Genomic DNA, 14,105 nt, shown 5'->3' on the forward strand with positions numbered 1-14,105 from the left:
AAGCAATAGCAACATACTAAACGATCGGGTCCTAAGCTAATGGAATGGGTCATGTCAATCAGATCATTCACCTAATGATGTGATCCCGTTAATCAAATAACAACTCTTTGTCCATGGTTAGGAAACATAACCATCTTTGATTAACGAGCTAGTCAAGTAGAGGCATACTAGTGACACTCTATTTGTCTATGTATTCACACATGTATTATGTTTCCGGTTAATACAATTATAGCATGAATAATAAACATTTATCATGAAATAAGGAAATAAATAATAACTTTATTATTGCCTCTAGGGCATATTTCCTTCAGTATTGACCATATCACATCATGACATGCCCTGCAAAAACAAGTTAGACGTCCTCTACTTTGTTGTTGCAAGTTTTACGTGGCTGCTACGGACTTCTAGCAAGAATTGTTCTTACCAACGAATCAAAACCACAACGGTGATTTATCAAGCTTGCTGTTTTAACCTTCAACAAGGACCGACCGCAGTCAAATTCGATTCAACTAAAGTTGGAGAAACAGACACCCGCCAGCCACCTTTATGCAAAACTAGTTGCATGTCTGTCGGCGGAGCCGGTCTCATGAACATGGTCATGTAAGGTTGGTCCGGGCCGCTTCATCCAACAATACCGCCGAATCAAAATAAGACATTGGTGGTAAGAAGTATGACGATCACTGCCCACAAGTCTTTGTGTTCTACTCATGCATATCATCTACACATAGACCTGGCTTGGATGCCACTGTTAGGAAACGTAGCATGCAATTTCAACAAATTTCCTACGATCTCACAAGATCTATCTTGGATACGCATAGCAACGAGGGGGGAGAGTGTATCTATGTACCCTCGTAGACCGAAAGTGGAAGCATTTGACAGCGCGGTTGATGTAGTCGAACTTCTTCTCGTTCCGACCGATCAAGTACCAAACGTACGGTACCTCCGAGTTCTGCACATGTTCAGCTCGATGACGTCCCTAGAACTCTTGATCCAGCAAAGTGTCGAGGAAGTAGATAAGTTCTGTCAGCACGGCGACATGGTGACGGTGATGGTGAAGTGATCTGTGTAGGGCTCTGCCTAAGCACTATGAAGATATGACCGGAGGCGTAACCTGTGGAGGGCGGCGCCGCACACGGCTAACAATTGTTGGTGTGTGTTCTAGGCGCCCCCTCCCCACATATATATTGGTGGGAGGGGGAGGGGAACATCCTTGGGTGCCCCAAGTAGGAGGAATCCTACTTGGGGGGCCTATTCCAATTCGGCCTCCCCCCTTCCTTATTTCCGGAAGGGGGAAGGAAAGAGGGGAGAGGGGGAAGGAAGGGGGAATCCTATTCCCTCTCTTTCCTTTCCTCCTCCCCTTTTCCTTCTCCACTTAGGTCGGCCCATATATGGGCACACCAGCCCCTTGTGGCTGGTGTGTTTCCCCTCTTGGCCCATAAGGCACATATCTTTTGCCGGGGGTGCCCGGAACCCCTTCCGGTGACCCGATATGTAGCTAGTACCCTCAGAACACTTCCGGTGTCCGAATACTATCGTCCTAAATATCAATATTTACCTCTCGACCATTGCGAGACTCCTCGTCATGTCCGTAATCTGATCAGGGACTCCAAACAACATTCAGTCACCAAATCACATAACTCGTATAATAATCGTCATTGAACGTTAAGCGTGCGGACCCTATGGGTTCGAGAACTATGTGACATGGCCGAGACACCACTCCTGTCAATGACCAATAGCGGAACCTGGATGCTCATATTGGCTCCTACATATTCTATGAAGATCTTTATCGGTCGAACCGTTATGACAACATACGTTATTCCCTTTGTCCATCAGTATGTTATTTGCTCGAGATTCGATCATCAGTATCTTCATACCTAGTTCAATATCATTACCGGCAAGTCTCTTTACTCGTTCTGTAATACATCATCCCGCAACTAACTCATTAGTCACTTTGCTTGCAAGGCTTCTTATGATGTGTATTACCGATAGGGCCCAGAGATACCTCTCCAATACTCGGAGTGACAAGTCATAATCTCGATCTATGCCAACCCAACAAACACCTTCGGATATACGTGTAGAGCATCTCTATAATCACCCAGTTACGTTGTGATGTTTGATAGCGCACAAGGTATTCCTCCGGTATCTGGGAGTTGCATAATCTCATAGTCGAAGGAATATGTATTTGACAAGAAGAAAGCAATAGCAATAAAACTGAATGATCAATATGCTAAGCTAACGGATGGGTCATGTCCATCACATCATTCTCCTAATGATGTGATCCCATTCATCAAATGCCAACACATGTCTATGGTTAGGAAACTTAACCATCTTTGATTAACGAGCTAGTCTAGTAGAGGCTTACTAGAGGCATGGTATTTTGTCTATGTATCCACACATGTATCAAGTTTCCGGTTAATACAATTCTAGCATGAATAATAAACATTTGTCGTGAATAAGGAAATATAAAATAACAACTTTATTATTGCCTCTAGGGCATATTTCCTTCACACTGTTACAACAACAATGTGTTCTCGTTACTGCGAGCACCCTTGTTACATTAATAATGCCCACGGTCAAGAAAATGGAACCATCAATAATACATTAGTTGGTCGAGAGGCCCGACTAGGGATATGCTTGTCGTTCATGTTTCAACGAATACACCTAGGTTTTACTGCAAATCTCACATTCAAGAACCATTGCAATTCTAGCTTAATTATCCATATGGAAGTAGAATAATAACAAATTTGTAATTGCCTCTAGGGCATATTTCAACAAGAGTTTCAAACCCAGTGAGTTGTAATCGATCTAATAGATTATTTGAGGTGTAGAATGGTAAATTACTCCAGATCTCATAAAATTATAAGAGTACAATTATCTCAATGGTCTCATACAAATGTGGCAAACAACATACATGTATTATAGGATAACAAACACCTATTTTACCCTTCATACACAAGGTATCATTACACTTTTGCTATTAGACATTTTATGAATGGTTTTGCCATTTTTGAAACCTTTATAATGACCAAGAAAAGAACCCTATATATAATGACCATTCCAAGTAATATCGCAAGATCGACCCACTTTGAGTAACCTAACTCCACTTGTAAGTTGTTCTTTAGGATATATTGGCCACTAATGTCAATGCCCCCGACAACACCGAAATCTTGGAAGACCAAGCCCAAGAATTCATTTTTGTACAATCCTTGAGTTGTATACTTTTGGTAAGATATGTAGTAAGTTGGGTACTTCCATATTGGTTTTGGGAGGTCATTTGGAAGCCTGAAGAAACCACCGTTTAGCATTAGTAACCCTTGTACTCCAGAACCCATAATTATACCTAGGAGAAAATCGGGCACAATTGCTGCAACAATCATCATCAAACCCTCAACCAACATTGTGCATGTCCATAGAGTGGCAACAAAGAAGAAGAAGTGTTCTATTCCTCTTTCAAATCCAGTTAGGTAATAAGCAATTGCGGCAGGTAGTATAGAGATGAGGCCCAAGTATAGAGTTGATGAAAGTGTGTTGGCTATTACAAATTCAATGGCCCCATAGTGTCCACTCCGCTGCTCTTTCTCAAATATCTTCATTTTCCAAATTATCATGTAATAGAAATCAACAAAAACAAATTAGACTTGTTTTGGAAAGAATAATGATACCCACCTTCATATCCTCTACAAATGATGGAAAACCTCCGATTGCCATCATTGTCATGAAGGTTGATGTGAACATAAGCATAGATGCTCGTGCCTAAAATGGTCGACATACAAGGAGTAGTAAGTCAACCTACTGATACTTACTATTTTCACTTTTTATTTTATAGATTAGAATTTCACTTTTTATTCTATAGATTATAAATTGACTACTCACTTGGATTGATGCATAATTGTCACCAACATTGAAGAAAATGGTCCCAATGGTTAGAAAAAATGTGATATTGATAACAAAACGTAACCAATAATAGCCTATGTCTCTGTGCATGTTAACCATTGATCTTTTAGTTAGGACAATTGATTTGGTCCAAAAGGTTGCTTGCCTTCGTTGAAGTACATGGTCACCCTCCTAAAACAAAAACAATGGAGATGCAAAAGCATATAAGTGAGACATATATAATCTCACATACTCAACCCAATACATCAACTTAGTCCATATAAAGAAGAGACCTGCTTAATTGTTTTGCTTGCTTCCATTTCAGTTCCTAAAATAGCAAGAGAGCCAGAAGAAGCTACTAGAGTCTGGATTACTTTTGCAGCATGTGCCAAATTTATAGCTGATTCTTCCTGAGCTTCCTACACAAACATGATGTATATGCCTTTAAGTTTCACTCGAGTTAAATTTGCCATAAAAAACAAAGCCTTGAGAGAGCACCTTCATACCTCAAAGTCTGTGTTTATCATCCTTAAGAAGTGATCAGAAGGATTCCTCCTCAATGGGCATGGGAAGCCATTAGCATCAAAGAACTACAAGTTACCCAAATGAGCATGGATGATTATGTACACACTGTAGAAATAATCTTTCATGAAAAATATATATAACCTAGCGATACCTCACACATATCCATGTGAAGGTATCTGGTGTGTACTGACTTTCTACCTCATAAACATGGAGAATATAAATAACAAAAGAAGACTAGAATAATTGCATTAACCGCTAAAATAGAGAAAGATATGTGACTTGTAAGACTGTGTGAATATATTTTACACACGTTTGAACTCCTACAGACATTGGAATTACTTAGAAAGTCTAGGCTATAAGTAATTGAAAGACTCGGCCTTTCATTATGTTTGAAATATTCATAAGAAGTGTTTATTTAGTTACTGGGTGGATTCTTTGTCCACCCCTTTAAGCATGACATCATGGCGAGACTGACAAGGAGATCCAGGTGTGGACCCGAAACTCGATGCCAGGATGTACTTGCTAGTAGCTATGGGTTGCAAGAGTATCCAAGAAATTCTTGCTACAATCGAAAAGTGAGTCACGGATGGATTGGAACTATAGCTGTTTGTGGTATTCGGGTGTCATAGGCAGTTATAAAACCTCTGATGATATTTTTGTTACCACTAGCTTCTGTCCCAAACGGTTTAGCAAACTGTATGTGATAGGAGTTCCCAATGCTCTTGATGTGGTATTTTGTGGTACTGAATTACATTAGTCAATATTGTACGTGCTTTCAAGTCAGAAGTAAATATTTCAAGTGTTTGCTATTTATTGTACAAAGAGACATTTAAGTTGCACTTGCATTTAACAATCGACTGGTATGAAGCTCATTAGTTTTTTAAGTCGTAAGCTCATAGTTTTGCATGCACACTTGTCCTGTGTGCTAAAGAAACTTTCTTAATAATTGTATCTGCTCGGTGTTAATTAGTTTGTTAGACATGTAGGTGTCAAATTTGACGTTGGTAGGTCTATACTTTCTGTCATAAGAATCATAATGTTCAATCTGATACACACCTTTTCTATGTAGAAATGATTAGAATGCACATGTTTAGCAAATCAAGAGCATCCTGCCATCGCTATCTTGTTGGAGTATAAATTGTTTTAGCTTGCCAGTTTATCTTAGTTAAAGTGTCAATTAGTCTCTCATGCCCCCAAGCTGTTATTTCTTTCTGCAGTGATTTAACTATGTTTCAATTTTCGTGCAGTGATTTAATGCAATTATATTACTGGCCTATTATATACAATTTTTTTCCCATATGAAACTTCCAAATATTGTAGTCGTGTAAGTGGAGTTGGGGACAACTCTCAAACATGGTGATGTGCAATTTAGAGAATACATACTCAAGAGTATTGACGTTCTCGGCAATAGTAATGAGCGATGTGAAACCCGTACTAAATGCTGGATTTTCTATCACCCTCATGAAATTCCGCAGCTTTAGCCTTTATAAAATGGACCACAAAGGAAATATAATGGTTCTAAAAACCTCTACTGTTAGTTTCATGTCATTAATTGGGATATAGATAGTTATCATTTCTTCTTTCCATTAAATGTGTTTATGTAATAGATATGACATTTTACTAGTTGTAATGAGGTCTTTAAGGTCAAAGTATTGTTCAAGGAGCAGCATACAGAAAATGTACATTAGCACGCTAGCTAAGCAATATTTTTGTAAGATAGAGGATTTGGATGGCATTTGGACAAAGAAAGAACCCGTATAAGGTACATGGCCACCAAAATATCTCGAGATTTTACCACCCGATGTTTTTCAAATGCATGTAATCAAATTTCAGATTATGATGATGGTGGTGCGGCTATGCTGAATAGCTAAGCACACAGCAGTCGTAGAGGTTAAAAGTGGAGATGTCTTTTTTCCTAAATTCTAGGCCAAATTTTATTACTTTTTTCGCACTGAGGGGGAGGGGCGATCAAATTACTACAAAAATGCTAAAAATCTGACATCTGATTTTCAGGCATTGTAAATCGAACGTTTTTCATGGCAATTTATATTGGTGTGAATATGGTAAATTTAGTTTGTAAGCATGGCAATTTCCTGGCAAAAAAATGAGCTAAGATGGATTTATCATGCTCGTCAGCTAAACTTGTCATTCTCCGCGAACATAATTTGCTATGAAAATTGTTTGATTTGCCAGGCCTAAAAATCTGACATTTGCTCGATATTTCGGGTCAAATTACTATTGATCTGTTTGGATCGCACCCGGTTCCGCTTGGCTAAATTTTTTGGCGTTGACAGCAGCGAAGGCATCTGTTTGGATGGGGTCTGATTTTTGGCTCGCCCTATACCCTGTGGCTCCTCCCTATTAAGTAACCAATTTTTGGGCAATCCACTGACGGCTGAATTTATCCAAACGGAGCCTATAAGCCCCTGTATTTGCGGTTTGGTTTCTCTATCCTGAGTAATACTGGATATATAAACACTGCGCCATGTGCCTATCACTCGCTCAGAAACATTTGAGGGCATTGGTTATGTTGCAATTCAGGCCACAATATTGCACTAGATATGCTTTCACAAACCATAAGTAAAACTAACACTAATACCAGGACCAATGTTTTCTAGATATGCTTTCACAACACTGAACTAGATATGTTTTCACAACATTGAACTAGATATGTTTTCATAAATCATAAGTAATACTAACACTAATAGCAGGGCCACCAACCATTAAAAACATTAACTGACTAACGTACACGTACCTCTATTGCCTTGGAAGCTGGCCCAAAATAAACCGCCCTCCCATTGGCCAACAGGCAGAGGCCATGGAAGAGCTCGAACACCTCTGTGCTTGGCTGGTGGATGGCTGCGACGACCGTCGTCCCATTCCTTCTGGCGATCCCGGCGATGCGGCTCATTACGTGGTACGACGCGGCACTATCAAGCCCACTTGTTGGCTCGTCAAGGAAGATGAGCGCCGGCGACGCCAGCAGCTCAATGCAGATGCTCACTCGCTTCCGCTGGCCACCGCTGATGCCCTTGCAAACGCGCCCGCCGATCCGAGTTCCGGCCACCGTGGCGAGCCCCATCTGCTGGATAACATCGTCGGCCCACGACCGCTTCTCAGCCGGCGTCAAGGAGTCCGGCAGCTGAAGCTGTGCCGAGTAGTGCACCGCCTCCGCCACCGTCAACGTCGCCATCAGCACATTTTCTTGGGTCACATACGCCTTCATTTCATGCACGTGATCGGAGGTTGTTAGGGAATTACACGCAAACGTCGAAGTTTAATTACACCTCTATCAATGTCGGGCATGCGAATATATATATATATATATGTGGAACTTACGGAGGTTGCGGATGCAACCTTCTGACGGCAACCATTGATCAAGATGTCTCCCGTCCCTTTCATGTTAGGTCTGAGTCGTCCTGTTTAAGCATATACATATATGTATATGTAAGTACAGATCATAAGTAAAGGAGAAATGTATAGACAAACCAAACATTAACGTTGTCCAAAAGCAGTATGGTTTAGATGAAGTAACAAGTGCCGCCCACAATATTATGGGAAGAAGATGACAGATAGCGAAATCCAAGCAGGAGTACTAGAAAGCGTGTTTCCCGTTCGACAATCATGAGGCCGGGTTGGTTCGCACATCTGAATTTTATTCAAGACTATTTATGCATAGAAATGTGGAAGCGGTTATTTCTTTTTTTCAAAGTGGACTATGACATCTTTATTTCTACATCGGCTATCTGATCATCTTTCTATATTTACAGAAAATGCTTGCATATATTAAAACCTTGTGTGCAAAAGAAAAAACTTGTGTGTAACTTTAGATTTGAACTAACCAAACTAAAGGTTAAAAATTCATTTGATGTATTTTGCAATCTATCTGCAGGCATGTTATTTTTCAGGTAATATCACAAAATGCAAGGGTATATATACCCAAAAGTGCTAGACGGCCGCGTGGTTTGCTGAGGCGGCCGTTTCGGGGGCGCCGATAACTGTTTGGCAATGATGATAGCGTCAAGAGGAGCTTGGGTCGCAGCTCGGGCTTTAGTACTCGGATCTTCCCAGCGTGCCCGAGGTGCTCTTTAGGGCACAGTCGGCGCAATTCCTGCATATTTCCCTTGTGAGGCTCGTCGTCAAAGTCGGAGTTGTCGGTTGTTGGCGCATGTGGCCATCTGTTGGCATGTGTCGTCATTGCTCTGTGTAGCTGTTTGTGGGGGCGGCTTCGTTGGTGGAGCTCTATGGTGAAGTCGGAGTCGCCCGTTCGGAGGTAACCGGTGATGACGATGACGCTTGCGACTCCCCAGCGGATGTCTTTTCTTCTTTGCAGCTCATGTTTCATGTCGGTGGCCAGGTTGGCCGGTGGTGTCCATGTTATATGGGTTGGGTTGTATCGGCTTTAGCCCGGTTTTCCGTCAATTAACCGGGCAATGCTCACTTCTTCTTAATCAATGAAAATGGCAAGTTTTTTGCCTCGTTTCAAAAAAAAGTGCTAGACCTAGGTAATCCTATGTACTCAACCTTCCTAACAAACCTCTCCATTCCCCTGATTTCAAGTGGGTAGGGCCCGCTCCCTTAATTTTATCCAACAGAAAAATGTCACGCGAGTCATTACGTAAGTTAAGTAAAACTGTTTATGTAGGTGTAGCATTACTCATATATACCCATAGACCAAGAAATTAGCGGATACTTAATTAACCGCTCTCGTACAATATGTCTTTTTCTAAACCCTGGAAATTATGGTTGTCCATATCATATAGATGCAGAGATGGGAAGATGGTGCGATTACTCTGTCTAAAGAAACATTGGTGCATGAGCCATGAGCTATGTGGCATCACCTTGGATGCAACATATCAATTACTCCTTTTCACATCGGTGAGCTTATGTTTGCATCATATTGCACCAATTAACCGATCACACTGTAAATTATGGTTGCCCGTATCAATTACCCTTTTTCACATTGGCACTTTTTTTGACGTTGACACAAGGGGCACAGCTGTCCAAGTAGGAGCGTGTTAGCCATGCACTTTTTTTCTGACAAAATTAGCCATGCACTTAATAGAAACACATGATAAGAGCAGAACTATTTACTGATATTTATTTTATTGTACAAATTTCTAGTGATTTTTTAATGTATTTTTGTGTCACACACACACATGTAATGTTAGTGGATATCTTTTAAAGAAATGAGCCCTCGTCTATTTTCATTGAAGAAACCGCCAAACAACTTACAAAGTTCCTAGTAGCAAAATGAAACAAAACTAAAGATAGCAACACGTTTAAAATAGCTAACTAGGACATTAGCAAAATTACCACGTGTTATATGTGGTAAGCAACCCAAACTTATTTATGAACAAAGAACATTAGCAAAATCAGAAAAGAAATTACAGTTGGAATACAAAAAAAAAAATTCATATCTTGGAAATAGATTGGAAGTTTTTTTGATCAAAACATAGAGTGTAAGTTTACAGAAGATGAACGTTTCAAGTTATAAGGTTTTTTGTAAGGTAGGAAAGTTATACCAGCCAAGGTATCAAGCAGAGTAGTTTTGCCACAGCCCGAAGGACCCATGAGAGCCAGCACTTCGCCCGGGCGCGCGTACCCACTAAGCCCATCAAGGATCATAGCATGGCTCTTTCTCCCGTTTATGGCCGTCACCGATAGATCCTGCCACTTCAGAAATACCCCTGCAACGCCGGGCTCCACATTGCCCACTACCCCATCGGCCGGCGAAGCCTCCCATGGCTCCGAGTTAGAGAAACAACGTGGGAAGAAGACGCGGCTTGACGGCCACGCCAACCAGCCGCGCCATGAAACCATAGCAGTGCTCGACGACGTTGTCGACTGTAGTGGCCTGGTGGGGCTCGGCGTCGGGGCCCATCTTGGCAGTGGTGACCTGCCATATATATATATGGTGTGTGCTTTTTGTGTTGTTTGAGGTTTCCATGTGTCTACCAGCGCCTTATATAGGTCCAAAGTCGTGTGGATGTTAACGGCTGGTCATATTACATGAGATGTGTCTTGTTAAAAGCCAGAGACTCTTCCTTTCTGGTACAGCTGCAATAATGAGCACCTTTTGGTTTAATTAATCAAGAAATAAAGTGTGATGGTGATCTTGCACTACTAAGGATCGTCTAAAGAAAGGATTGGATGTTTCATAGTGACACTAATAGCTTTGAACCACGTGAAAAAATAAGACTAGCTTTGAACCTGATTTTTTTTTTTTTTGAAAAGGAGAATATACCCCGCGAAAAAACAAGACTAGCTTTGAACCTGACTTTGACATACCACAACGCCACCTTCTCTATTGTCTCTACCACACCAGCTAAATGCAAATTTTGGACTGAAAACCACTTGTTTCTATGCTCTCACATTTCAAAACACCTCAAAAGAAAATCTAGAAATCGTCCATAATTTATTAACTAAACTAGATTTTCTTTTTGCTTTGGCAGACAGCTTAATTAGGACAAACTCCTTTATTAAGTTTGGGCCTGATTGAGGGTCTGTGTTGACAAACGTAGTGACGTGATAGCACGATATGGGTATCTTGGTTTTCTAATGAGAAACGCTGTTTTGGCAAATAGCTTAGGACAAACTCCTTTATTAAGTCTGGGTCTGATTGAGGGTCAGGGTTGACTGACGACATGACGTGATAGCACGATATGGGTGTCTGCTTGATTTTTCTAATGAGAAACGCTAGGTGGTTTCAGGCCGAGACAACTTTGACGATCCAACAATAACGTTCAAACATGCAAGTTGTCGTTGGTCTCTTCCTGTAAAAGACGTAATGAAAATGGAAGCCGTACGTGTGCCCCCTGTTATATCGAGAAAAGATGCGAGATCGACATATATCGTTGGCAGTTGGCAGATCGGTGGCACTGTCATTCTAGCGTGTCTCGCTCTCGCGCAGATTATCTGGTTGGGACGTTGCTGGCTGGTAGGAGCAACAATGCTACAGCTACGACCATTTTTCCACGGATTGGATGCTACGGACATAGTTGTTCTCAATTGGTTGGGAAGAGAAAGGCCCCATCCTACAGGAGGGAGGGGATGAATTAGGGGGATCCGCCTTGCATGCTCCTTCTTCATGCTCTCATCCGTGCTTCCACTTCATTCTATGGTTGTTTTTTTTTTCCTTTCTAATCTAATTATCTTCCTCCTAATTTTAAGAGGATAGGGCCGGGCCTTATTTTGTTTCAATTAAATCAAGCCACGTATGTGAAAGCACGAATCAGCGCACACGCGGGAAGCAGGCAAGTCTCGTCCGAATTAGGGGCCAACACGTACTCCCGTAGATCTCTTTCTGTGAGATGTGTCCGTAAGTGTATCATTTTCGTGGTAGGAGTATATATGTATCGTGGTACAAGGCTACCCCATCATTTGATCTTTGCTTCGGAGAAAAAAAAAAGTCCATTTGGTCTTCCTGCCTCGACGGCTCCGCCATATTAATGATGCTAAACTAAACATATGCATATAAGAATTATATGAAGTCAAACTTTCTAAACTTTGACCATATTTATATGAAAAAATATTAACATCTACTTTCTCCGTTCCTAAATATAAGTCTTTGGGGACATTTCATTATGGACCACATACGAAGCAAAATGAGTGAATTTACACTTTAAAATGCATCTATGTACTCCCTCCGTTCCGAATTACTTGTCTTAGATTTGTCTAGATACGGATGTATTTAGCACTAAAATGAGTCTAGATACGTCTGTATCTAGACAAATTCAAGACAAATAATTTAGAACGGAGGGAGTACATCCAAGGTTTTGGTTACCGGTCGAAATTTTAAGATTCCCCATGGTCACCGCGTATTTCCATACCCCTCGGTAAATCGCCATACCGAGCAAAAAATACCAGTTTTTTGAAAATTTTTAATTTAAAAACTCAATTTACAGTAAAATATGTAGGATCTAATTAATGCAATGAGAGTTGGTTCTGGCATGTTGGTATCAACCTAGTTCCTATTTTGAGATGTCTCTGGTTCGAATATTCGTTCATTCACTTATTTGAATTCAAAATTCAACTATAAAATTCACTCGAAATATTCTCGGTTTTTCTCGGTAACTGTGGTAACCACATTTATCCGTCCCCCTCGGTAAAATTGTCTCATTCGGTAACCAAAACCTTGTGTACATCTGTATGTGGTTTATAGTGAAATCTCTACAAAGACTTATATTTAGGAACGGAGGGAGTACAATGCTAAATTTATACAATATAAAAACTAAAGTCATGACGCATCTGATGTTGTTAATTTCACATTCTGAATGTTGGTAATTTTTTCTATAAATTTGGTCAAAAATTACGAGGTTTGACTTCAGACAAATCGTATATACAAACTAAAAACCGTTTTGCTAGAACTCATCTAGATGAGATATAATTTGGTCCCATTCACCTTTTATAGCCATTGAATTTGATGCTATAAGATGCGTGTGTGCTGACGTGGGTTGTATCTGTTCTTATTTTTAAAGTAAATGAGACCAAATTATATCTCATCTAGATGAGTTCTAGATACTCCCAACTAAAAATGATTAAAAAGGAGTACTACAGGTTTGCATCCCGTAACAAATCGTCCATTAACAAATCGCCCGTGCGTCGTCCTCGCGCCCGGCGGCCGCCTCCTCCTGCCTGCTTACGCAGCCGGTGAGGCTAGGGACCCGCCGTTATCATGCGATCCATGTGCTCCCTGGAATATAGCACGGGCCCTTTTTTCTCCTATGATACTGTAATCTTTTTCCCTTTTTCTGTGATGATATGACACTGTAATCTGACGCATGCCTAATGAATCAGTCTGGCGCACGGTTTGAATTTTTTTTGAAGGGAAAGCCTCTCGGTATTTCATTTCTCAGCTAAAAGAGTTACATCATTTATTACATAAGAAAGAATGAAACTGGGTGGATCTCCATCCCATTTAAAAGAAGATTGAGTATCATAAGAATGCTTAGCCAGATTGTGAGCAACTCGATTGGCTTCCCTCGGGTTGTGTTTGAAAATAACTTCATTGATCATCCTAGCTCTTACAAAACAATCAGCTAAGGTTGCAGTATAAGGATCAAAGATCTCCAGCTCTCCATTGCACGCGTTGATTAACTCCAAACAATCAGACTCATATGTGATATGGGTGCAGCTCAATTACTCAACTAGCTCTAGACCTTTTAGCAGGGCGAGGACCTCCGCCGAGGCAGCATTTAAGATCATCTGAACAGGGCTGGCCGCTCCTGCAACAGCCTCACATGCGCTATTACATATAACGGCGCCAACATCACCCGTACCATCTTGATTGAAAGTAGCATCAACATTTAGTTTATAGCATCCTCGGCTTGGCTTTTCTCACAATATTTCATGTGGTTTGCTGGAATAGGAAACAGCTCCAAAATTTGAAATTAGTGCCTGAATCGCAAAGGCCGAGGATCCGCCACAGATTCGCCCTTCACCGCCTCCCTCCTTTGTCATCATATAACATACCCAACATTGGCACACTGTTTAATTTTTTTTGGCAACTATATTTAATTCATAATCATATCCTTTACAATAAGCGGAATCGGAAAATCAGGAGGTTTATCAAGCCACACCCTTGACTCCTGACCCAAGAAACTAAAACGAGCAATAGTATGAGCGCACTCGTTTACATCACGCACACAATGATTTATTGTCGCCTTGCCGAAAGAACTCATCAACCTTCGACAATCGTCAGTAAT

General features: G+C 40.9%; 1 protein-coding gene across 1 annotated transcript; it reads right to left on the reverse strand.

The window, feature by feature from the left end:
* Nucleotides 1–2,963: 2,963 nt before the first annotated feature.
* Nucleotides 2,964–10,282, reverse strand: LOC119358980 (ABC transporter G family member 11-like). Its single transcript, XM_037625346.1, has 11 exons — nucleotides 10,202–10,282; nucleotides 9,924–10,146; nucleotides 7,738–7,817; nucleotides 7,154–7,618; nucleotides 6,974–7,037; nucleotides 6,657–6,793; nucleotides 4,380–4,463; nucleotides 4,167–4,292; nucleotides 3,874–4,065; nucleotides 3,667–3,753; nucleotides 2,964–3,587 (listed from the first exon to the last, which is right to left on the reverse strand). Exons 1-11 carry the CDS (start codon nucleotides 10,280–10,282, stop codon nucleotides 2,964–2,966), a joined length of 2,163 nt encoding a protein of 720 aa, XP_037481243.1.
* Nucleotides 10,283–14,105: the final 3,823 nt, after the last annotated feature.

This window comes from Triticum dicoccoides, chromosome 2A (assembly GCF_002162155.2).
Source record: "Triticum dicoccoides isolate Atlit2015 ecotype Zavitan chromosome 2A, WEW_v2.0, whole genome shotgun sequence".
NCBI lineage: Eukaryota > Viridiplantae > Streptophyta > Magnoliopsida > Poales > Poaceae > Triticum > Triticum dicoccoides.